Source organism: Meles meles, chromosome 2 (genome assembly GCF_922984935.1).
Source record: "Meles meles chromosome 2, mMelMel3.1 paternal haplotype, whole genome shotgun sequence".
In the NCBI taxonomy this organism is placed as follows: domain Eukaryota; kingdom Metazoa; phylum Chordata; class Mammalia; order Carnivora; family Mustelidae; genus Meles; species Meles meles.
The window spans coordinates 92,314,854-92,339,174 of NC_060067.1; the positions used below are offsets into that span (position 1 = coordinate 92,314,854).

The 24,321-nt window shown below is 37.4% G+C and overlaps 1 protein-coding gene and 1 long non-coding RNA gene across 8 annotated transcripts in view; one reads left to right on the forward strand and one right to left on the reverse strand.

The window, feature by feature from the left end:
• Positions 1-16,058, reverse strand: part of MYOZ2 (myozenin 2) — a 38,295-nt gene extending 22,237 nt beyond the window's left edge. The window contains exons 1-2 of the mRNA XM_045998224.1: positions 15,338-16,058; positions 14,704-14,798 (exon numbers count right to left, since the gene is read on the reverse strand). Of these exons, the coding sequence (XP_045854180.1) occupies positions 14,704-14,779 (76 nt within the window). The 5' untranslated portion in view covers positions 14,780-14,798; positions 15,338-16,058. The remainder of the gene's footprint in view (positions 1-14,703; positions 14,799-15,337) is intronic.
• Positions 1-20,893, forward strand: part of LOC123937408 — a 58,942-nt gene extending 38,049 nt beyond the window's left edge. For 6 of the 7 annotated variants that reach the window (XR_006817477.1, XR_006817472.1, XR_006817474.1 and 3 more), the window contains 2 exons: positions 12,549-12,633; positions 20,751-20,893. This is a non-coding gene — a long non-coding RNA (uncharacterized LOC123937408). The remainder of the gene's footprint in view (positions 1-12,548; positions 12,634-20,750) is intronic. The other variant, XR_006817473.1, reaches the window with a different exon arrangement.
• The last annotated feature ends 3,428 nt before the right edge of the window (positions 20,894-24,321 follow it).

The window sequence follows — 24,321 nt, forward strand, 5'->3', positions numbered from 1 at the left end:
TATAGGGAGGTGGAAAAATGATAATTACAGTGAATTTATCACCAGAAACCATGAAAACCAGGAGAAAGTGGCACAAAATTATGGAAAGAAAAAAACTGTCAACACAGAATCTGATACCCAGTGAAAATATCCTTTAGAAATGAAGGAGAATTTGAGACATCTTCAGATGAATGAAAACTAGGAGAATTTGTTTCCTGGAGACCTACTCTAAAACAATGGTTTGGGCAGCTATAACAAAACACCAAAGACCAGTGGCTTCTAAACAACAGAAATTTCTTTCTCACAGTTCTGGAGGCTGGTAGTCTGAGATCTAGATGCCAGCATGGTTGAGGTTCTGGTGAAAGCCCCTTCGGGTTCCACATTGATAATTTCTTGCTGTGTTCTCACATGGTGGAAGGTACAGTAGCTCTCTTGGACCTATTTTATAAGGGCATTATCTCTTTCACAAGGACTCCACTGTCAAGACTTAATCACTTCCAAAGATTCCATCTCTTAATAATCACAGGAGCATTGGGATTTCAGTATATGAATTTGGTGGAGACACAAACATTCAGACCATAGGAAAAAACTAAGGGAAGTTCTTTAAACAGAAGGAAACAAAATATAGAGTAAAGAAAGACTACAGTGAGCAACAATGTGGGTGAGTACAATAATCTTCCCTTCTCCTCTTTAGGTTTTTAAATTATGTTTGATGTTAGAAGCAACAACTGATATAATTATAAATATATAGAGAAGAAATAGTTAAGACAATTATGTTATAAATAGAGGAGGATAAAGGGACATGAACGTAAGTTTTCTGTACTTCACTTGAGTTGAAAAGTGATGACATCAGTAGACTTTATTTATTTATTTATTTTTAAAGATTTTATTTATTCTTTTATCAGAGAGGTGAGAGAGAGCACAAGCAGGGGGAGAGACAGGCAGAAGGAGAAGCAGTCTCCTCACTGAGCAAGGAGCCTGATGCTGGACTCAATCCCAAAACCCTGGAATTTTGGAACCCCAAAAACCTGAGCCAAAGGCAGATAATTAACTGAGTCACCCAGGTATCCTGTCATCAGTAGAATTTGATAAGTTATGCATATGTAATGTAATTCTTAGAGAAACTACTAAAAAAGCTATTACAGATAGACTTGAAATCACTGTAGATAAAGAGACACTGAAATCTTAAAAATGTTTAAGCAAGCCATAGAAAAATAGGAAAAAAGAAACAGAAATGTAAAACAGTAGCAACAAACAAAAAACAAAGAATAAAATGATAGAGTTAAGCCCTAACACATCAATAATCACATTAAATATAAATGTTCTAAATATATCAATGAAAGGACAAAGACTGCAGATTGGATTAAAAAACGTGATCCAACTATATGCTGGTTTCTACAAGAAACTCAATTCAAATAAGTAAGTTAAACAATATAGGCAAGTTGAAAGTAACAGGCTGGATGGCCACCTGCGTGGCTCAGTCACTTAAGCAGCTAACTCCTGATTTTGAGTCAGGTCATGATCTTAGGGTCATGAGATTAGGCCCTGTGTCAGGCTCTGTGCTTAGCGGGGAATCTGCTTGAGAGTCTCTCTTGCCCTCTCTCTGCCCTTCCCCCCACTTGCACACACTCTCTCCCTCCCTCTCAAATAAATAAATAAATCTTTAAAAAAAGAAAGAGGGGTGCCTGGGTGGCTCAGTGGGTTAAAGCCTCTGCCTTCAGCTCAGGTCATGATCCCAGGGTCCTGGGATCGAGCCCTACATCAGGCTCTCTGCTCAGCAGGGAGCCTGCTTCTCCCTCTCTCCCTGCCTGCCTCTCTGACTACTTGTAATCTCTGTCTATCAAATAAATAAATAAAATCTTTAAAAAAATAAAAAATAAAAAAAGAAAGAAAGTAACGGGATGGAAAAAGATATATCAAGCAAATATCAATCAGTGGAGACCAGGAGTGGTCATATTAATACCAAATAAAGTAGACTTCAAAGCAAAGACAATTACCAGAGATAGAAAAAGCATCATATAATGATTAAAAGATCAATCCACCAAGAAGACCTAAAAATCCTAAATGTGTGTGCACCAAGCAACAATAGCAACAACAAAAAGAATTAAAGAACAGAAAGGAGAAACAAATCCACAGTTATAGTTGGAGATTTCAACATCCCTCTCTCAAAAAAGGATAGAATAACAGAGAGAAAATCAGCAATGTTACAAAAGAACTCAATAATACCATTAACCAGGAAGATCTAATTGACATGTACAAAATTACACTCTACTGAACAACAACAGAATGCTCATATGTGATCATGGAACATATAGGAAGGTAGACCATATCCTGGGCCATAAAATAAACCTCAACAAATTTAAAAGAGTTAAACTTGTGCAGAACGTGATTTCTGGTTACAGAGGAGTCACATTAGAAATCAGTAACAGAAAGATAATAGGAAAATCTCTAAACATTTGGAAACTAAACAACATACTTCTAAGTAATCCATGGGTCAAAGAGGAAGTCTCAAGGGAAATAAGAAAAAAAATCATTGATTTGAATGAAAATAAAAACAAAGCATGTCAAAATTTATGAGATATAGTTAATGAAGTGCTGAGAGGGACATTTATAGCACTAAATGCATACATTAAGAAAACGAAAAGTCTCAAATAAATAATCTAAGCTTCTACCATAAAAACCTAGAAAAAGGGGGTACCTGGGTAGCTCAGTCAGTTAAGTGTCCAACTCTTGCTTTCAGCTCAGGTCAAGACCCCAGCATCCTGAGATCAAGCCCAAGGGGGGCTCTGCACTGAGCATGGAGCCTGCTTAAGATTCTCTCTCTCCCTCTTCCTCTCCCCTTCATCATGCACCCCCTGGCTTGCATGCATGGAGCCTGCTTAAGATTCTCTCTCTCCCTCTTCCTCTCCCCTTCATCATGCACCCCCTGGCTTGCATGCATGTATGCATACATTCTCTCTCTTTCTCAAAAAAAAAAAAAAAAAAAAAAAGACCTAGAGAAAGAAGAGCAAAATAAACCCAAAGCAAGCAAGCAGAAGGAAGGAAATAATAAAGATAACACCAGAAATTAAAAACTAGTTAAACATGGAGTTGAGTTTTGAATGATAAATAGCATTGACAAATCTCTAGCTAGACTGACACAGACAAAAATATAAAAGACACAAATTACCAATGATAGGCATGAAGGAAGGAACTACAGGAGCAACAGACATTCTAGGTAGCAAATGGATAATAAGAGAATACTATGAACCACATTACACATTAATTCACATAAATTTGAAAACTTAAAAAAAGTCACGAATTTTTGAAAATCACAGAATGTCACATCTCACCAGTATGAAGTAGAGAAGTTGATTAATCCTATAAATAGAATCTAATTTATAATTTTAAAATCTCCCAAAAAAGAAATCTTCAGAGCTAGATAATTTCACTGGAGAATTCTACCAAACATTTCAAGAATTAACACCCAATTCATAATCTCTGCCTGAAAATAGAGATGAGAGAACTGTTCCCAGTTTACTTATTAAGATAATATTACCTTGATACCAAAACTGAGAAGACACAAAAATGAAAGCTACAGACCAATATTCCTCATACATATAGAAGCAAAAATCCTTAATAACATATTAATAATTAAAATTCAACAATATATAAAAAGAATTCTATACCATGAATAAGTAGAATTTATTCCAGGGATAGTGACTGCTTTAATATTAAAAAATCAATATATTCTCCCATATTAATAGACTTGAGAAGAAAAATTACATGATCATACCTTTGGGATTGAGGGTGGGGCAAAACATGATTAAACTTGACACCACAGACACAATTCATTAGAGGAAAAACTGATAAATTGACCTTCATCAAAATTAAAAACTTTTGCTCGGAGAAATTCATATACTTTACATGAATAAAAAGACAAGCTACAGAGTGGGAAACCATATTTGACAACAAGCTAGAATATATAAAGAACACTCAAAACTCACCAGTAAAAATGCAAACAATCTGATTAGAACATGGGCCAAAGACATGAAGAGACATTTCACCAAAGAGGATATACAGATGGCAAATAAGCATACACAAAGATGTTCAACATCACCAGTCAATTCAAATTAAGGAAATGCAAATGAAGACCATAACACAATGTCACTATCAGAATGGCTAAAATGAAAAATAATGATTGCTCCTAATGCTGGGGAGGGTGTGGAGAAGCTAGATCACTCATATATTGCTGTTGGAAATGTAGAATGGTACAACCACTCTGGAAAGTAACTTAGTAATTTCTGTTAAAAACCTACCATAGAATTAGTAGTAATACTGGGCATTTATCCCAGTAAAATGAAAGCTCATGTTCATGCAAAAAGCTATGTACAAATGTGCATAGCAGATTTTTTCTCAATTAAAAACAAAACAGAAATAATCCAGATGTACTTCAATGGGTAAATGGTTAAAAACACTGTGGTCTATCCATACCATGGTACTCAGCAATAAAAAGGGAAAAACTATTGAAACATGCATCTCCTGGATCTATCTCCAGAGAACTACACTGAGTGAAAAAAGCCAATCCCCAAAGGTTACACACTGTATATAGAAATCATTTATATAACATATTTGAAATGAAAAAATATAGAGAGAGAACTAAAGAGCAGAGTAGTAATTGGCAGGAGTCTCTTGACCGTATTAAAGACAATATTCTGATTGTGATAGTATACTATAGCCTTGCAAGACATTACCTTGGGGGAAAATTAGGAAAAGGTACATGATGGGGCAGCTCTGTATTATTTCTTAGAATTGGATATGAACTGCAATTACCTCAAAAAAACAAACAAACAAACAAAAACTACCAAGCCATAAAAAGACATGAATAATCCTTATTGTAAATTGCTAAGTGAATGAAGCTAGTCAGACTACACACTGTATGGTTCCAACTACATGATATTCTGGAAAAGACAAAATTCCAGAAGACAGTCAAAGAATCAGTGGTTGCCAAGGGCTTGGGGTAGGGGGAGAGGAAGTAGGGATAAACAAGTAGAGTACAAGGGATTTCTAGGGCAGTGAGACTATTCCCTATGACATTATAATGGCAGACATAGGACATTATGCATTCATGAAAGCCCATAAAACACTGTAACACAAAGAATGTAAACTATGGACTTTAGCTATTTTTTTAAAAGATTTTATTTACTTATTTTAGAGAGAGAGAGAGAGTGTATGTGTGCATGAGGAGTAGAGAGAGAGGAAGAGGGAGACAATCTCCAGCAGAGTTGGCACTGAGTGTGGAGCCCAACTCAGGGCTTGATCCCAGGACCCCAAGATCATGACCCCAGCTGAAACCAAGAGTTGGATGCTTAACCAACTGAGCCATGCAGGTGCCCTGGACTTTAGTTTTTAATAGTGTATCAGTATTGGTTCATCAGCCATAACCAGTATATCACACTAAGGCACGATGTCAATAATAGCGGAAACTATATGTTGGGAGGAGAAGGGGTATATGGAAACGCACTATTTTCTGCTTAGTTTTTCTGTAAACCTGAAACTGCTCTAAAAAATTAAGTGTATTATTAAAAAAAACTTTAATGAAAAAAATTCATAGTCCCCTCCCCCTCCCCAAAGCAATGCAGAGCAGCTTTGTCTGATTTCGCATATGGGAAAAAAAAAATCCATGCTTTATAATCCCCAGGGTGGCAGAGATTACCTGCGAAGAAGGATTGGAGGAAGAGAGCAAAATAAATGAGGGTGTTTTATAACAGTTGCCTGGGATTTGCTTGCCAACCCTGCTGAGTTCTATAGGGAATAGTCACCTTAGTTTATCTGCAAGTGTTCGGAATCTTTTTTACTGTGTTCTTGGAACATGGAAGGAAAAGCTAGGTTATTTTCAATGTATCTATGAATATATAACTCAGTATTCTGGAGAGAGTTACAGGATGGACTCTTTCAACTTTTTGATCCTTTTTTAATTTTATTATTTTTTTTTATTTCTTATTTTTAATAAACATATAATGTATTTTTATCCCCAGGGGTACAGGTCTGTGAATCTCCAGGTTTACACACTTCACAGTGCTCACCATAGCACATACCGTCCCCAATGTCCATAATCCCCCTCCCCCTCTCCCAACCCCACCTCCCCCCAGCAACCCCCAGTTTGTTTTGTGAGATTAAGAGTCACTTATGGTTTGTCTCCCTCCCAATCCCATCTTGTTTCATTTTTTCTTCTCCTATCCCCCTAACCCCCCATGTTGCATCTCCATATCCTCATATCAGGGAGATCATATGATAGTTGTCTTTCTCCGATTGACTTATTTCACTAAGCATGATACCATCTACAACGTGGATGGAACTAGAGGGTATTATGATCCTTTTTTTTTTTTTTTTTTTTTTATGATCCTTTTTTTAAAAGATTGTATTTGTTTATTTGAGAGAGAGAATAAGAGAGAGAAGGAGAGAGGCAAACTCCCCACTGACAGGAGCCCCACGTGGGGCTCAATTCCAGGGTCCCGGGATCATAACCTGAGCCAAAGGCAGTGGCTTAACCAACTGGGCCACCCAGGTGCCCAACTTTTTGATTCTGTAATAAAAATAGCAAGTTCCTTTTAGATACAAAGGATAGAAGAAACAGTATTGCTTAGACTTAGTGCAGTTATGGGAAGGGGGAGTCTCCTTTAAATGCTTGTCAAAACAATTCAGTCAGCAATGAGAGAGAGAGGATGAAATAGTAACACACACACAAAATCAAAATCTGCAGATTTTTTTCCATTGAACTTTTCTAGAAATACATATTCTATATAATGTATTATATTACAAATAATGTTTTAAAACACATTTAGGTTTTTCCTGAAAAACTTTTCTAATGAGACATTTTCAGGAAATGAAAAATACCCCAAAACAGGCAGCCACTAGAAAATGCAGAGATGACAATTTCCATAGTTATGGAATCTTTCTCCTTATAATTAATGCTACAAAGTTTTTCCATAAAGAAACCACAACAGAAATGCAACTTTTTTCTTCCTCCTCATTTCTGTTACTGGTTTGAGTCATTACAAATAGTTAAATTAAAAGAGGGTTAGAAAAAGGAATAGCATATTATTATATTAATTTTTCTATCTTCTAAATTTCAAGCTATATCATAAGCTTAATTCTGTGACACCAAACATGTTTGAGAAAAAGTTTTTATCTCATGGCCCTCTTCCTAATGGCTTCCTGATATTCACTGATTCCACCAAAGTTTCTGAAATAACCACACGACTTAAGTAGGTTCCATCCCGCTGCTCCGTGTGATTTACAGTAGTCTTCTGGGGTGTGTTTGACCAGAGTTGATCAGCTTTGTGATCGATTCAGAAACAAGTACGAGACCTGATCCAGGTCAATGAGAGTGACTATCAGGACTTTTCTCTGTGAATGTTGTGCCAAAGATGCTTTCTTTATACTGCTGCATGTAAGCACGGAAGTATATTGCCCAGGAAACTGTTGGCAGGTACTTGGTAGAATGATCGAGCCAGGCTTGGGGTGAAGCTTACCCCAAGGAAGTCAAAACAGAGACAGAGAAACCAGAGAATCCTTGGTGGCATACTTGAGTGGCTAGATGAAACTCTGAACTTTTCAGATGTATGAGTCATAAATTCCCTTTATTGCTTAAGCTAGTTGGCTTCTGACTTTCTCTTGTTTTCAACTAAAAGCATGCAGATATAGTTATTCTCTCCAGATCTTCATTTTACTGATGTAGGTTGAAAAAGTGTATTAAGATTAGAGTCGTAAGGAAGAGTGAAGAAGACGAGCTTAAAAGCCTGGAAGTGGGGCCTCAAAGAGGAAAGAGAGCAGCGAGAAGAACTATAACAAAAATGGATATACTGTTGGTCACAGACTCATCAGGTTTCATAAGAAACATTCACTCCTTTTTAACAAAGCACTAGAACCCATCACTCAAGTTGCTTCAAGGAATAGATGTTCAGTAAGAGCCATACCTACCCTCAATGTCAGGGATACCAAGAAATAATCAGCTGGTGCAATCTGTTATTATTAGTAAATTTGTATCATGAGAGCAAAGAAGTGAGAGACAAAAAGGAAAAAAGAGAGGGTGCATAAAATAATGGACACTCAACCTCTTTTCTTTTTCTTCATACTCCATTCCACTTCCTCTGAGCCTACATTTTCTCCCTCCTGCTCTGTAATAGACAGTGAGTTAACTAGCTTTGAGTGACCATCGGACAGACTTCAGAATCTCTGGGGCCAGAAATACTGGATGATAAGTAGCAAGCTTCTACTAGCTCACAAGAGTCGACTGATAAATTTTCAAGAATTCTGTGAGCCAGTAGTTAACTTCAGTAAACATAGCCCTAATTAAAATTAATTATTTAAGTTTAATAATTAGATAAAGTATTTAAAAACAAAGCAATAAATACTCAAAAAAATCACTTTCAAGTCTTTTTACTGCATTTTGCTATTATCTATGCTCTTGATGTTATTTATATCTGTTTGTATGTGTATGGTGGAAATACTGTATAATGTATTACTGTATATATTTTCCTAAATCTCCATTCAGTACCTTTTTGATGGTAGCTTGAAATCAGCTGTGGTGGGTGTATTTATACCATACAAATTGGCAAACTCTAGAAACCAAGGCATTTCCCCACCCCAAAGAACCCACTGTTTACTAGCAAGGTACTAGACACAGGAATATGTTAAGTCAACCTATTTTGCATAAACAAACAAACAGCGAAGAAATATCTAAATTCTCTAATGTTTTCTTCCCTTCCCTTCCAACAGTTTAATTTATAACTAGAACAGGAGTTCCAGACCATCTGTGAGGGGGATCTAATGTTAAGAATACTTTCATTACTTAAACTTTCAGAGTGTAGACACTGTCAAATGAGCACATAGAATCGAAGTTCAGCTGTTCCCTGCCCTTTATTGAAAACCCCTCTGTAGGTTCTCAACAGTGCTTTTAATCTGGATGCCTGATAAATGATATAACTTATTCAGGATACATATCCTTGCCTTGATGGATTAGGTTTCTTTGTGGCATTAGATCATCTATTGAAAATAATATTTCTAAGCATGCTTTCATAGTGATGTCACTTATAGTAATCCAGAATTTTCCCTTTGTTCTTTAAAGATTTTATAGGATTTGATATGTTATATTTTGCTACTATTTCAAGAATCAATGATTATTTATGAACAGTTGAATATGTAATTATAAATTGATGCAGACATATAATCTAAGGGTCTTGATGGCCATAACCAGATTAATTTCTACAAAAAAACCCCACAATTCTTAATCTACTAGAAATATTAAATAATTGTTAACCAATATTCTTCCTCAGTAGTATCCTCAAATATACAATACTTTTATAGTTAAACTAAGATTTAAAATCTTATATTAAAAAGTTCAAATATTGATTTTTGAGTATACTTTCCCTCTACCATTTATATCGTGGAGGCCCATTACTGTGAGTATTAGAAACCAAATGGAAAATTACATTTTACTGAGACAATATGTGATCTTCAAAAATGTGGTCAGTTCCTTTTTCAAAGCTTACATTAATGTATAGTCTTATGAACAAGTATTGGACTTAAGTTGCTCCAAAAGGCAACATTGTTTTTTTCACATTTATTTCATACATTAAAGTTCTGAAACTTGGTCAGATGATTTATGAGTGCACAGGTAGTTCTACACATTTCATGGGAAATTTTGATCCTACCAAAAGCTGCATATTTATTTAGATCAGTGAATCTAATTCATAGTTTGTAAAGATACTCATTTACACATAATTGTAGTAACACAAAAGATCTTTAAAAAAAAAATCTCTTTCACCATGATTCCCTGGCAGCTACAATTCTCGTAAAATGGGCAAAACCAGTTGAAGGGAGTTAACTGAAACTGACTTGCTCTAGGGTGGTCCTATTGATTTCCTTAGACACTTGAGACCAACGATTTTCGCTGTACTTCCGCAGGTCTCTTCTGCCTGTTTGCAGATAGTGGGCCTAAGTGGATTGAATAATAGTGCATAAATAGTGCTTTATTTCAAAATGTAACATACATATATACATATTACATGAAAGATAATAGTCCAGACTGTGATTTTTGAATAATACCTGGAAAGACTACAATTGATAATAAGGTCATTAATAATTTTCTTTGCATTAAAAAATTGATTTTGAAATCCACCTGAGATTCTTTAACTTCCCATTTTATATCTCTTTGCCTTGATTTGAATTCTACAGATATTTTATAGTTTTCAAAAGCTTACTATTAAAATATTATCATTTAATAACTATAATTTTATAAACATTTAAGAAATGAGATTACCAATATATTTAATTACACAATTTGAATTACACAGTCATCTAGTACTGTTTATGCAATGCACATTTATAGCATATTAGAGACAACAAAGAAACAAGGATGATAGAATAGTATGGTTGGACTTAAATACTATGATTTCTACTTGGGTGGTAACTAGAATTTAGCCTACCTCTCTGCTGCTACTTATCTGAAGGACCTTATTAGAAGTTTTAGAAACCTATGGCATGCTCAGAAAATCTCTGAATTCACAAGATGTTACTGCATACCAATCTCCCAAAAAAAACCCACGCTTTTTTCTTGGGGTTATGGAATACTAATATGAAAAGTTAAACCAAGGAAAACTAATAAACTTGTACACTGAAGCATTTGGTTAAGTTCTTTTTCTCCCCCAACTTTTCATATTGGATCTGTGATATTTAAGACCTTCTAAGCGTCCTAATTTTAACATTGATAGCTTGATTTTAAAATTATAGTTTAAGATATGCTGATGCAGGAAAAGCAAAAGGGATCTTCACAAATCTTCCATCTGAATTTCTGGATTTTATACTCTATACTTTTCAAAATACCCTTGTAATTTATGTCAGTATTATCAGTGTCTTCGTTATTGGAGAAACTCAAATATGCTGATGTTTGACTACCGCACACAGCTCAGTAAATCAGAATCATGGAATTTTAGAATTAAACGTGTCAGCAGATCCAACCTCCTCATGTTCAGATGAGGCATCTGATGTCTGGTCTGGAACCCAGGGCTCCTGGTACCATATCAACAACAGCACTCCATTTAGAACCCAGGCTTCCTGTTTTCAGACCACAAAGCTAAACTCTTCCTGAAGTCACAAAAACAGGCTGCTCAGACCTCTTCTGTGTGCTGGGAAAAGCTGTTCACCAGTCATGCAGGGAAAAATTAAAAACATAAACAAAAAACATACCAAAACAGCCCTCACAGAGCCCCAGTGAAAGAACTGTAGGGTGACTGACGCAGCCTTCTGAGACACTGTGGTCTTTTCTGTTTCTGAAGTTCTTCTAAACTGTCAATTATATCTGTGTGTAAGCCTGGGGGACAACATATACCCAGTTCTTCTTGTAGGTATTTTCATTCCAATTCCTTTTCCTCACTACTTTTCTTATTATTATTATGTTCAGTTAGCCATTGTATAGTACATCATTAGTCCTTGATGCAGTGTTCAGTGATTCAGCAAAGTATAACACCCAGTGCTCATCACAGCATGCGCCCTCCTCAGTACCTGTCACCCTGCTACCCCCTCCCCTCACCCGCCTCCCCTCTGAAATCCCCAGATTGTTTCTCAAGGTCCATAGTTTCTCATAACTCATCTCCCTCTCTGGTTTCTTCCCACCACTTCTGGACAGATGTCAGTTGCTCTAGAGAGCATCGCCTTCTTTTAATCTTACTCCCCCTCCTTTTTCTGTCAACATATCACTCCCTATCATTTTATGCTTCCTATCTCTCTCCCTCCTCCTCCAGTATTCAAGTCTGAAAGAGTTACTGAGTGAGAGAGGAACAGGATTAATAGCAGAGAATATGTACTAATTAGGACTAAATGGCACAGAGCTGGTGGGCATGAAACTTTGATAAGCCAACTATTCTTGCCCCCACAACTAATTCATGCATGGATAATAGCAAAATATTTGTGTATTTTTGCCTTTCTTTTAGAATAGATGTAGATCTTGTTAGATGGTAGCAACATGGTTCTCTTACTTCTGTATAAACCCCAAAAGTTTTGTTTCACAGCAGTAACACAAGACAACTACTACCATCAGCTCTACTGCTTCTAATATTGAGGCTGAGCATCATGATGATCATGATATAATGACATAACGATATGAAATATAGAGCCTTAGTGTCAGGGGATACTTTCTATTAATTATTTGTTGGGAGCGTAGTATATTTGCTGCTGGGACATAATCTGACATGACAAACATAATGGATCCATAATGAGTAACAATTTGAGGTATAGTTAGTAGAGGCTGGAAGTTATCTACATTTTTACTCATTTTATCCAGTTTTGTGTATTTTAGTCTAGATGGGTAGGATTTTTCATTAAATCTTTGCAGTTATGTCTCGTCAGATGGAATGAGTGCTCTAATGTAAAACTCTCCTTTTTTGATTCTTACATTTCCTACCAATCGATCTCAGAGGTTCACCAGCTATAGTGTCTCTCCCAGATGATAAAAATGGGAGTGAGCTTGCAGTTCATGTTAAAAGACAATCCATTTAGTCAGCTCATTGTCATGTTTCATTCTTCCCCAGGTTAAACATTTTTGAAAAGTGATATAAGAAATAAAGGAGTTGCAACATACAAAAGAAAAAAGATCCTGATGCACAAGGAGAGGAGGTGAGAGAAGGGCTTTGAAAACATCCTTCTCTGTTCGGTTTTATAAAGGAAAAGCCAACCCACGTTTGATTTACTAAGTGTTATAATTAAGATCGAAAGAGTTGCATGCTCTATCTTAAATTATCCAGATTTTTTCTGCTGTGTAATATTTGAAAGTTTGGAGGATTATTCCCACAAAGGTATTTTTGCAGTCTGTCTCATCTCTGCATCCATGACAATTCCTTAGCTCTGGATCTCTAGACACCATGTCATATCCAAGTAGTAAAATTCCATATAAGATGTCAGAGTAAAAAAGAGAGGGAAATTATTTAAGCAGTTTCATAAAGTGCTATAGCTATTTTATCTGAGATGAGCTAAGAAAGTCTGCGATCATCCTGCATTATCGGGATACTTGACCTCCAAACACAGGCAGAGCATGTGACTCCACTTAAAGGGGTTGGAAATCTACCCGTGACTTGGGAGGGAGGTTTCAGCAGACTTTACATGGTCAGGACCTACTGGTGGTAAGATAATAGTTTGGAGAGTTTTTTCCCCTTTGAGATAGAATTGTATTTTTTCTTTATATTTCATAAACACAAAAGTTATGTTATAAGAAAAAGAAAAAGATATTCTTACCCTTGTAGGTCTATGTCAGGGCTAACATAGAGTAGAATCCAACACATGATTTAAACTGAGAATACATTAAATGGATCAATTGATTAATCATTAGAATACAATTAGAAAAAAGCTTATCTCAAGTCCAGTTTTAAGGTAAATAATTTATTCTCAAACTCAGGTGTTCATCTAGTTTTTCCTTGTTGATCAGGAAAACTACAAAAACAATTTCAAGCAAACTACCTGATGCAGGAACTACAAAGAAGCACAAACATTTAAAAGAAGTGTGAATTTTTTTAATTTGAACAGGTACAAGTTTAGTTCTAGAATCTGATCAGAATTATTCTCACTTTATTCTGGGCTAGTCTGACATCATGATAAAACATGGAAACTAAACTGAATCCAGTATGCTAATTTTATATTGCAGAAAATAGAAAACGAAACTTAACAACAGGACTCTTTAGATATAACTACATTGTATGGGGAATATCTAAAACAATCTTTGATTGGTTCTATGCAGTGTGCTTTATGGAAGGTGAAATATGAAAACACTATACTTACCCCTGTTCCTGGCTGCCCCCACCAGATCTCATGCCTCTAGGTCTCAATAGTGTTCAGGTGAAAGCTTACATTCCTTGTCAATGGAGGGGAAATAAGGAGGCATTCTGAAAACTCCACAGATATATCTGGAATGGCTCAAATCAGCCCTTCAAAGCATCTGGATATTCTACCCATTTACTTTTAAAATTGATGCTATCCTTTGCTCATAAAGTTGACTTTCCTTTATAACAATGAAAATACAGTTTATAAAGCATTGCTTTTTAGAATTATTTGCTAGAACTTAAGGAAAAGGAGAGTGGAATATCTATTTGGATCTAATTTATATTAAATTTTTTTGAGTCATATGCTTTGAGACTACATAAACTTTATATTTCCCTAGAGATTATAAATAAAAGATTTCTACTGAAAATATCTTAGTAAACCAATTACTAAATATGAAGACTGCTTTCAGGGTTAAAGAAATTCACAATATGAATTCCAACATAACAGCTTTGTACAAAAAGGATGATAGAATATAATTTAATGTTTATGTAATATCGGGTAAAAGAAATCAAGATATGCCATGTGGGTTGGACCATGAAGACAAGTATGAGACCTGTCCCAAAAAGGAATTGAGAGTGATATTAACTTATAATGTGAAATGTGAAAAGCAAGCCAAGCAGAATGTACATCAGCTGTCTGATTGCTTCATTCCTTTAGAGCAGTTGTTCATCTGAAAATAGCTTTCAGATGAGAAAGGATGACTACAAAAGGATTAGTTACCATAGGATTTTCTACACCCTTACAGCTCCAGGTTTGTTATGACAGAATAGCAAGAATTTAAAGGAGGTAAACTATAGAATATTAAATAACATCAGGAAGGATCTTTGTTAATGCTAAGCTATAGTAGTGCTAAAAAAGGATTTTTATTGATACCATTTCCATGGATTTCCTTCATGATGGCTGATGCTTGCTGTTTTCTCTGCTTCACCATGGTATTATGTGAAAGCATGGTTTTTTTTTTTTGTTCCCTGTAGAAAATAAAAGAATGTTACTGAGGCAATGTGAAGAACTCATTGGGAGTGTTTTTTAATCATCCTTTTGAAAGAGAGCATTTATCATTGCTTTCTACTGAGTGATTTTAATATGCATTCTCTATCTGGTGACAGAGCATGTTATTCATTGACAGGCAGTGTCACAGTGAACAGAAGATAATACTCAGAGTTTCAGGCCCAGTCTTATCTATACACTTGTACAATGGTCACCAGGCAATGAGAAGCAATGAAAGAACTGCCTCCTTTCCCCTCCCTCTTTCTTTTCCACAGTGTATTTTAATCTGTCTTTGTTTCCTTGTTGGCCTTCATTTGTATCAGCATCACAGTACATCAGTTCTAGCAAACTGTAAGAATGAAGAAAGGACACTAGATTAAACCAGAACTCTTTGGTGGTGACATTTTAATATTAGCATCAACAGCTGCCCTTTAAAGCAAGAATGCCCATTTATGAGTCATAACTCTGAACCTCCCTGGACAACTGACTAATAAAACATTTTAGGAAACAATAGACTCACCTTGCTCTTAGACTGTGCTTTTCAGCAGAGATGAGTCCCAATTTGTGGAGGGAAGAGTGGAGATGGAATATGGATGGCACTGGGGCCCGATGGTTTTTATCCCTGAGCCTGGGACGGCATGGTCCCTAGCTCTGACTCAAACTAGGGACTGAGCCTTTCTGAAGAGACTGGCATCCAGCTGACATCAACTGACTATATATAGCACCAAATACTTCAGCTACTCATATCTTCCTGGCGAAAGGGAGGAACAGAGAAAGATTAGGTTCTCTCCATTGTTTCTAGTTTGCGAGATGGTTGAATGAACATACAGAAAGTTTTTATGGAGCACCTTCTCTTTGAGGAGATGGTAGCCAAAGGGATTTTTAAAACTTTTTAAGATGTGGATCTTATGCTACATCTTATTGAGGTGGCAAGAGACATACATGAATTAAACCAGAAGGATAGGTCATTAACCATTAAAAAGAAAGTATGAGCAATAATATCTACAGAGTTTCAAGCAGGAAGAAAGCAATGTGGAGTGGATCGGTAGAACCATTCCTTGGGTGGGAACGAGAGAACTTATGCTAGATTCAGAAAAATGGGTAATATTTGAATGGCAAAGTGGGGGAACACTTGGAAATGGTGTTAAAGATTGAGCCATGAAGCTATTTGAGTAAAAGCTTAGACTCATAACTGGGTCATACTTTTTTTTTTTTGTTTATTTACAGCATAACAGCGTTCATTGTTTTGGCATCACACCCAGTGCTCCATGCAGTACGTGCCCTCCCTATTACCCACCACCTGGTTTCTCAACCTCCCACCCCACCCCCACCCTTTCAAAACCCTCTGGTTGTTTTTCAGAGTCCATAGTCTCTCATGGTTCATCTCCCCTTCCAATTTCCCTCAACTCCCTCTCCTCTCCAACTCCCCATGTCCTCCATGTTATTTATTATGCTCCACAAATAAGTGAGACCATATGATACTTGACTCTCTCTGCTTGACTTATTTCGCTCAGCATAATCTCTTCCAGTCCCGTCCATGTTGCTACAAAAGTTGGGTATTCATCCTTTCTGATGGAGGCATAATACTCCATTGTGTATATGTACCACATCTTCCTTATCCATTCATCCGTTGAAGGGCATCTTGGTTCTTTCCACAGTTTGGCGACCATAGCCATTGCTGCAATAAACATTGGGGTACAGATGGCCCTTCTTTTCACTACATCTGTATCTTTGGGGTAAATACCCAGCAGTGCAATTGCAGGGTCATAGGGAAGTTCTATTCTTAATTTCTTCAGGAATCTCCACACTGTTCTCCAAAGTGGCTGCACTAACTTGCATTCCCACCAACAGTGTAAGAGGGTTCCCCTTTCTCCACATCCTCTCCAACATATGTTGTTTCCTGTCTTGCTAATTTTGGCCATTCTAACTGGTGTCAGGTGGTATCTCAATGTTGTTTTAATTTGAATCTCCCTGATGGCTAGTGATGATGAACATTTTTTCATGTGTCTGATAGCCATTTGTATGTCTTTGTTGGAGAAGTGTCTGTTCATATCTTCTGCCCATTTTTTGATATGATTATCTGTTTTGTGTGTGTTGAGTTTGAGAAGTTCTTTATAGATCCTGGATATCAACTTTTTGTCTGTACTGTCATTTGCAAATATCTTCTCCCATTCTGTGGGTTGCCTTTTTGTTTTGTTGACTGTTTCCTTTGCTGTGCAGAAGCTTTTGATCTTGATGAAGTCCCAAAAGTTCATTTTCGCTTTTGTTTCCTTGGCCTTTGGAGACATATCTTGAAAGAAGTTGCTGTGGCTGATATCGAAGAGGTTACTGCCTATGTTCTCCTCTAGGATTCTGATAGATTCCTGTCTCACGTTGAGGTCTTTTATCCATTTCGAGTTTATCTTTGTGTACGGTGTAAGAAAATGGTCGAGTTTCATTCTTCTACATATCGCTGTCCAGTTTTCCCAGCACCATTTATTGAAGAGACTGTCTTTTTTCCATTGTATATTTTTTCCTGTTTTGTCGAAGATTATTTGACCATAGAGTTGAGGGTCCATATCTGGGCTCTCCACTCTGTTCCACTGGTCTATGTGTCTGTTTTTATGCCAGCACCACGCTGTCTTGGTGATCACAGCTTTGTAGTAAAGCTTGAAATCGGGTAACGTGATGCCGCCAGTTTTGTTTTTGTTTTTCAACATTTCCTTAGCAATTCGGGGTCTCTTCTGATTCCATACAAATTTTAGGATTATTTGCTCCAACTCTTTGAAAAATACCGGTGGATTTTTGATTGGAATGACATTAAAAGTATAGATTGCTCTAGGCAGTATAGACATTTTAACAATGTTTATTCTTCTGATCCAAGAGGATGGAATGGTCTTCCATCTTTTTGTGTCTTCTTCAATTTCTTTCATGAGTGTTCTGTAGTTCCTTGAGTACAGGTCCTTTACCTCTTTGGTTAGGTTTATTCCCAGGTATCTTATGGTTCTTGGTGCTATAGTAAATGGAATCGATTCTCTAATTTCCCTTTCTGTATTTTCATTGTTAGTGTATAAGAAAGCCACTGATTTCTGTACATTGACTTTGTATCCTGCCACGTTACTGAATTGCTGTATGAGTTCTAGTAGTTTGGGGGTGGAGTCTTTGGGGTTTTCCATATAAAGAATCATGTCATCTGCGAAGAGAGAGAGTTTGACTTCTTCCTTGCCAATTTGGATACCTTTTATTTCTCTTTGTTGTCTGATTGCCGTTGCTAGGACTTCTAATACTATGTTGAACAAGAGTGGTGAGAGTGGGCATCCTTGTCATGTTCCTGATCTCAACGGGAAGGCTGCAAGCTTTTTCCCATTGAGGATGATATTTGCTGTGGGTCTTTCATAGATAGATTTTATGAAGTTCAGGAATGTTCCCTCTATCCCTATACTTTGAAGAGTTTTCATCAGGAATGGATGCTGGATTTTGTCAAATGCTTTTTCTGCATCAACTGAGAGGACCATGTGGTTCTTCTCTCTTCTCTTATTGATTTGTTCTATCCACATTGATTGATTTGCGAATGTTGAACCAACCTTGCAACCCAGGGATGAATCCCACCTGGTCATGGTGGATAATCTTTTTAATGTACTTCTAGATCCTGTTTGCTAGGATCTTGTTGAGAATCTTTGCATCCATATTCATCAGTGATATTGGTCTGAAATTCTCTTTTTCGGTAGGGTCTTTGCCTGGTTTGGGGATCAGGGTAATGCTGGCTTCATAAAAAGAGTCTGGAAGTTGTCCTTCTGCTTCAATTTTTTGGAACAGCTTCAGGAGAATTGGGGTTATTTCTTCTTTGAAAGTTTGGTAGAATTCCCCAGGGAATCCATCAGGTCCTGGGTTCTTACTTTTTGAAGAGACTCTAGAAAGAACAGTGCTTACAAAGTTGACTAATCTTTGCAAGGTCTGAAGTCAAGGATTCTTGTTGGGGAGAATGACAGAATAACAGGTTTGGATGGTGGGCCTTGTTGGCTTCCTTGCTGGTCTTTGAACACTGAGGAAGTATGTTCTCCTTTCTGGGCTCTTGCTTTTACTATTTCCTGCTTGCTGTAACATGTTCTTCTTCTACCCATTCGGCTCACTCTCATGCAATCAAGACTCCACTCAACTACTGATTCCTTTTAAAGCACTTCCCCAGTCACCTTGTCTAAAATATCACATGGTGCCATTCTCTGGTCCCTAATTTTGCTTCATTTTTATTTCTGTTTTTCATTAAGAGTAAAGTCAAATGGAAGGAAGAAAAACCCCAAAACAGAAATTTTAAAAAGACAGAAGTTTGTTTTTCCCACATATAAACTTAGTCCAGAGGTAAATAATCTAGGGTTGGTGTGATTGACATAATCATCAGGGGCTCAATTACCTTCTAATTTTTTGCTCCATTATCCCTAAAATGCAGTCCCGTTGGGCCTACATGGCCACTCCAGCTCTAGCCAGCACATTCATATTTTAGTTAGTAGGAAAAGGAAAAAGTAATGAGAAAGGCACACTGTCTCTTCTTCAAAAGATGTTCTGACATTGTTCAGATCTCTTTTGCTTATATCCCTTTGTCCAGAACTTAGTCGAATAGACATACAGAGCTTAAGAGAGGTCGGGAAATGTAGATTTTATTCTGTGTGGCTGTGTGCCCAGCTAAAATCCAGAGGTAAACTTACTGACAAAGGAGATAAATGGTTACTGTGTGACAGCTCCCAGATTTTGACACAAGAACATATCGACATTATCTTATCTATCTAGTTTTATCTCTTTTTCCTACCAAAATACAAGGAACTCCATAAAGGCTTGGGCATCAAGAATTGTGATTAGTATGTGGTGGGCACTCAATAGTCATTGAACGAGTGAATAAGCAGGTGGGTTGGAGATTAATTGTGGAATGCATTGAAGGTTTGGTAAGATTTTGGAATTCTCTTCCTTTTATGTCAACACATGGGGGAAAATAGGATTCTAATAAATGAAGAGTAACTTTAATAAGAGAGATGATAGCCACTTATGGGAGAAATTGTTTCGGATCAAAATAGGTCATACTTTTGGTGCCTGATCATAGGACTGCCTCATCATGGTTCAAGGTAGTAGTGGGTTTAAGCTAAACTATTACAATTGCTTCTAAGCTATTGTTTGCATTAAGATATGAATTAGGTACCAATGAGAAACCATTTTACCAAAGTGAAATGAATTTAAATATCCTCCTAAGATTCTCCAATTACTCTTAAATTCCTGGCTCTAGCATTTACTGTAGTATGCTCTTAGTTAAGTCTCCTGAACTTTCGTTTTCTTACCTATAAAATGGAGATTATAGTTTCTACCACATCATGTCATGGACATTTTACATGTAACAATTTTAGAAATTTCTGATACTTAATAAAAGCTTAATGAATGTTAATTTTTTCATTTACTGTTATTATTCCTGCAATATGAAAGCATTAGAACAATCAACTGCATTATTCAGGAAAAAATAAAAATATATTCAGAAAATCCCAGTTTTCCTATGTATAACCTTCATATGTTTCCAATTTTGTGTTATGTAGTTCTACAGGCTGAACTGGCGTCCTCAGCAGATAATAATTGTTATGTTAACTTTGATTTCTAAAATGAAAGGAGATTTTAAAAATTTTTTTATTATTTTTAAAATTTTTTGAAGGGATATTTAAAAAAATTAATTTACTTATTTGAGGGTGGGGGAAGGAGAGAGAAACCCAAGACTTGGGTCTGCGAGACACTGGAGTGGAGCCTGATGTAGGGCTCGATGCAGGGCTTGCACTCGTGACCCTGAGATCACAACCTGAGCTGAAACCTAGAGTCAGATGTGTGACCAACTGCACCAGCCAGGAGTCCCTGAAATGAAAGGAGATATTTTAAATAATAGGAAAAGTTTTAAAGAATATGACACCTTACTTGTTTTTGTTTTTCAGTTATACTTAAAATTGTCTGCCTAATGACACATGAAAAAGTGCTCCACGTCACTCGGCATCAGGGAAATACAAATCAAAACCACAATGAGATATCACCTCACACCAGTCAGAATGGCTAAAATTAACAAGTCAGAAAATGACAGATACTGGCGAGGATGTGGAGAAAGGGGAACCCTCCTCCACTGTTGGTGGGAATGCAAGCTGGTCCAACCACTCTGGAAAACAGCATGGAGGTTCCTCAAAATGTTGAAAATAGAACTACCCTATGGTCCAGCAATTGCACTACTGGGTATTTACCCTAAAGATACAAACATAGTGATCCGAAGGGGCACGTGTACCCGAATGTTTATAGCAGCAATGTCTACAATAGCCAAACTATGGAAAAAACCTAGATGTCCATCAGCAGATGAATGGATAAAGAAGAGGTGGTATATATACACAATGGAATACTATGCAGCCATCAAAAGAAATGAAATCTTGCCATTTGCGACGATGTGGATGGAACTAGAGCGTATCATGCTTAGTGAAATAAGTCAGTCGGAGAAAGACAACTATCATATGATCTCCCTGATATGAGGACATGGAGAAGCAACATGGGGGGTTAGGGAGATAGGAGAAGAATAAATGAAACAAGATGGGATTGGGAGGGAGACAAACCATAAATGACTCTTAATCTCACAAAACAAACTGGGGGTTGCTGGGGGGAGGTGGGATTGGGAGAGGGGGAGGGGACTATGGACATTGGGGAGGGGAGGCGAACCATAAGAGACTATGGACTCTGAAAAACAACCTGAGGGTTTTGAAGGGTCAGGGGTGGGAGGTTGGGGGAACAGGTGGTGGGTAATAGGGAGGGCACATTTTGCATGTAGCACTGGGTGTTGTGCAAAAACAATGAATACTGTTACGCTGAAAAAAATAAATAAAATGAAAAAAATTTGTCTGCCTAATTTTTTAAGCTCATTCATACATATCTTTGGTTATTTTCTGGTTTGTGAGTTATTGTTTGTTCTGAAAAGAAGAAAGAACAAATCATTGGTATTGTAACTTTCAAGCAGTATATGTATCCATATGCCCCATGACAAGGCTAAAGTTTAGAAAAGAACATTACTGGTTTTTATAAAGTATTTTCAGATGGTCCATTCTGAAAGGCGATGCATTTAAATTTTAAATCGAGTCACAGTTAATATATTTCTATTTCATCTGCACAACGTCTGGCTCTAGATGAAACTTCCTTTACATTTATCATATTGCAATCTTTCTTTGTCCTCAGCACCCCCTCTCCCATCCCCTAGACCCAGGACATTCCCACCCCCACCACATACACACACTCTATACCAGAAAAAGAATGACAGGCAGAGGGAGGAGCAGGCTCCCTGATGAACAAGGAGCCCTATGCGGGACTCAATCCCAGAACCCCAGGATCATGACTGGAGCCCAAGGCAGAGGCTTAACTGACTGAAACACCCAGGCATCCTCACCCCAAGTATTTTAAATGAAATAGTGCTAACAATGAAAGATGAGATCCTTTCTTGCAGACAAAATAATGGGATTCTAATGGTAAAACTCAGTGCCTTGGGAGGCTAGTGAGGAAGAAACTTATGGCAGAACTTGTCTGTATTCCTGTAACCAAACTATTTTCATTGCTGGGGCTGCCACAGTGTGTTTCCAACTCCTTTGACCACTTGCTACAGGAAAAAAAAGAGATTAAATAAGGTGAATTTCACTGCCAGTATACCACATAACAAAAATCCACACCATGAAGACCATGAAAGTTAACCTTATTTAGCCAGTGTAGTAAACATGAGCCCTTTAGCCAAGTGGTGAACAAGGTCTACATTGATCTTTCTCTAACTGAGCACTTGTTTTTAAATTCCGTGTTTCTCCTTGTTCCATTTGCAGTCTATATTAGGTGACTGTGGGCAGTTAGAGATTAGGGCAGGATCTGGGGGATTGGGGGGTGTCCAGGATGTGGGAACTGGCTGTCTACTAGATGGGCAGACAACATATCACCATTATTGAGGCTCAGTTCTGGAAAGATGCACACATAACCCGAACAGGGAAGCTCCCAGGCTAATGTTAAATGACAAACATGTTAAGATGATCAGTTGTGTACCACCTTCAGGTGTCATAATATGGCGCTAACCCTGGGAGGAGAGAAAGGATAACAAAGGTGTAAAAGCTTACAGCCGGTGAACCTGTTAAGGACTCATGGGTTTTGGTGTGTGTGAAAGGCCTACCCATTCTCCTATGGCTAATTGGCTTGCCATGTCTTCCATGGTTCTTATTTTTCTACATTGAAGAAGGCCCAGCTTAAAATCAATCTCATTACCCAGACAAGGCCAGAGTCGTTACAAGCAATGTTTGCTGACCATCCCACTGGCCAAAGTGAGACAGTAGCAGACAAACTGGTGAGTTTGCAACTGATCTCACCATAGCAAAGGCCTCAGGGCACTTGCAGGAGTGAGAGGAACCGTTACAGCCACCTCGTAGTTCATGTTTGCCAGGCGGGGACTGGTGGTCACATATCAGTCTATACTTCCGTAACCCGCTCTGCCTATACATCGAGGGTGAAATGTTTCACCTTAATCTGGAAGGAGAAATCAAGTCCCCCAAATGTGTGTATCATATGTACTAAACAGCATCATGTGAACACATATATGCAGTGCGTGTGGTCTAAAAGCTAAAGTAAGTGGAAGAGAGAGGAAGAAGTAAAACCATATGAAACAGCAAAAACATAATGTCTAAGGTAGAAAAAGAGCATTTTCTTAAAAAATAAAGCAACTTTTTACTTCATCATACTATTTTAGTCTTGCTCTTGCATTACAGAGGAGGAAACCGACCTTCTGAGAGAGAAAGTAAAACCCACACGCATCATCATCTTTGTAAATTATAGAGATGGAATTAACCATTTGGTTTGTCTGATTCAAAGACTTTTGGATTTTTTTTAAAGATTTTATTTATTTATTTGACAGACAGAGATCACAAGTAGGCAGAGAGGCAGGCAGACAGAGAGGAGGGAGCAGACTCCCTGCTGAGCAGAGAGCCTGATGTGGGGCTCCATCCCAGGACCCTGGGATAACGACCTGAGCCAAAGGCAGAGGCTTTAACCCACTGAGCCACCCAGGTGCCCCAACACTTTTGTATTTTCACTATACTATGCAGAAATATGTATCTTCTCGATCTCCAAATATCTCTGCATTGATATCTTTGTAACAAAATAAAGAAGCAAAGTTGAGAACCATCAGAATAATTATTTCAATGTGCTCCTTATCAAGTCCCTTTAGAATGGAGCATCCCAACAAGTGCTTTATTTTGGCTGGGGTCCTTTTTACTTATAACATTTGTGGCTTTTTTCCAACTCGTGTTTTTCTCGTTTGCAAGCTTCTAGAGTTCCTCCTGGTGTCTATTCTCAGAGTGCTTTCTTTTCCTTCAGCTGTGCAAATACTAAAGTTATTAAAGTGCTGAACATAAACAAATGGAAACATGTGCCATTTGCTTGCAGACCTCTCCTTCCTTTCCTGGCCGGTGTACCACACACACAAACACACTTACCACCTTCAGGGCCAAAAAT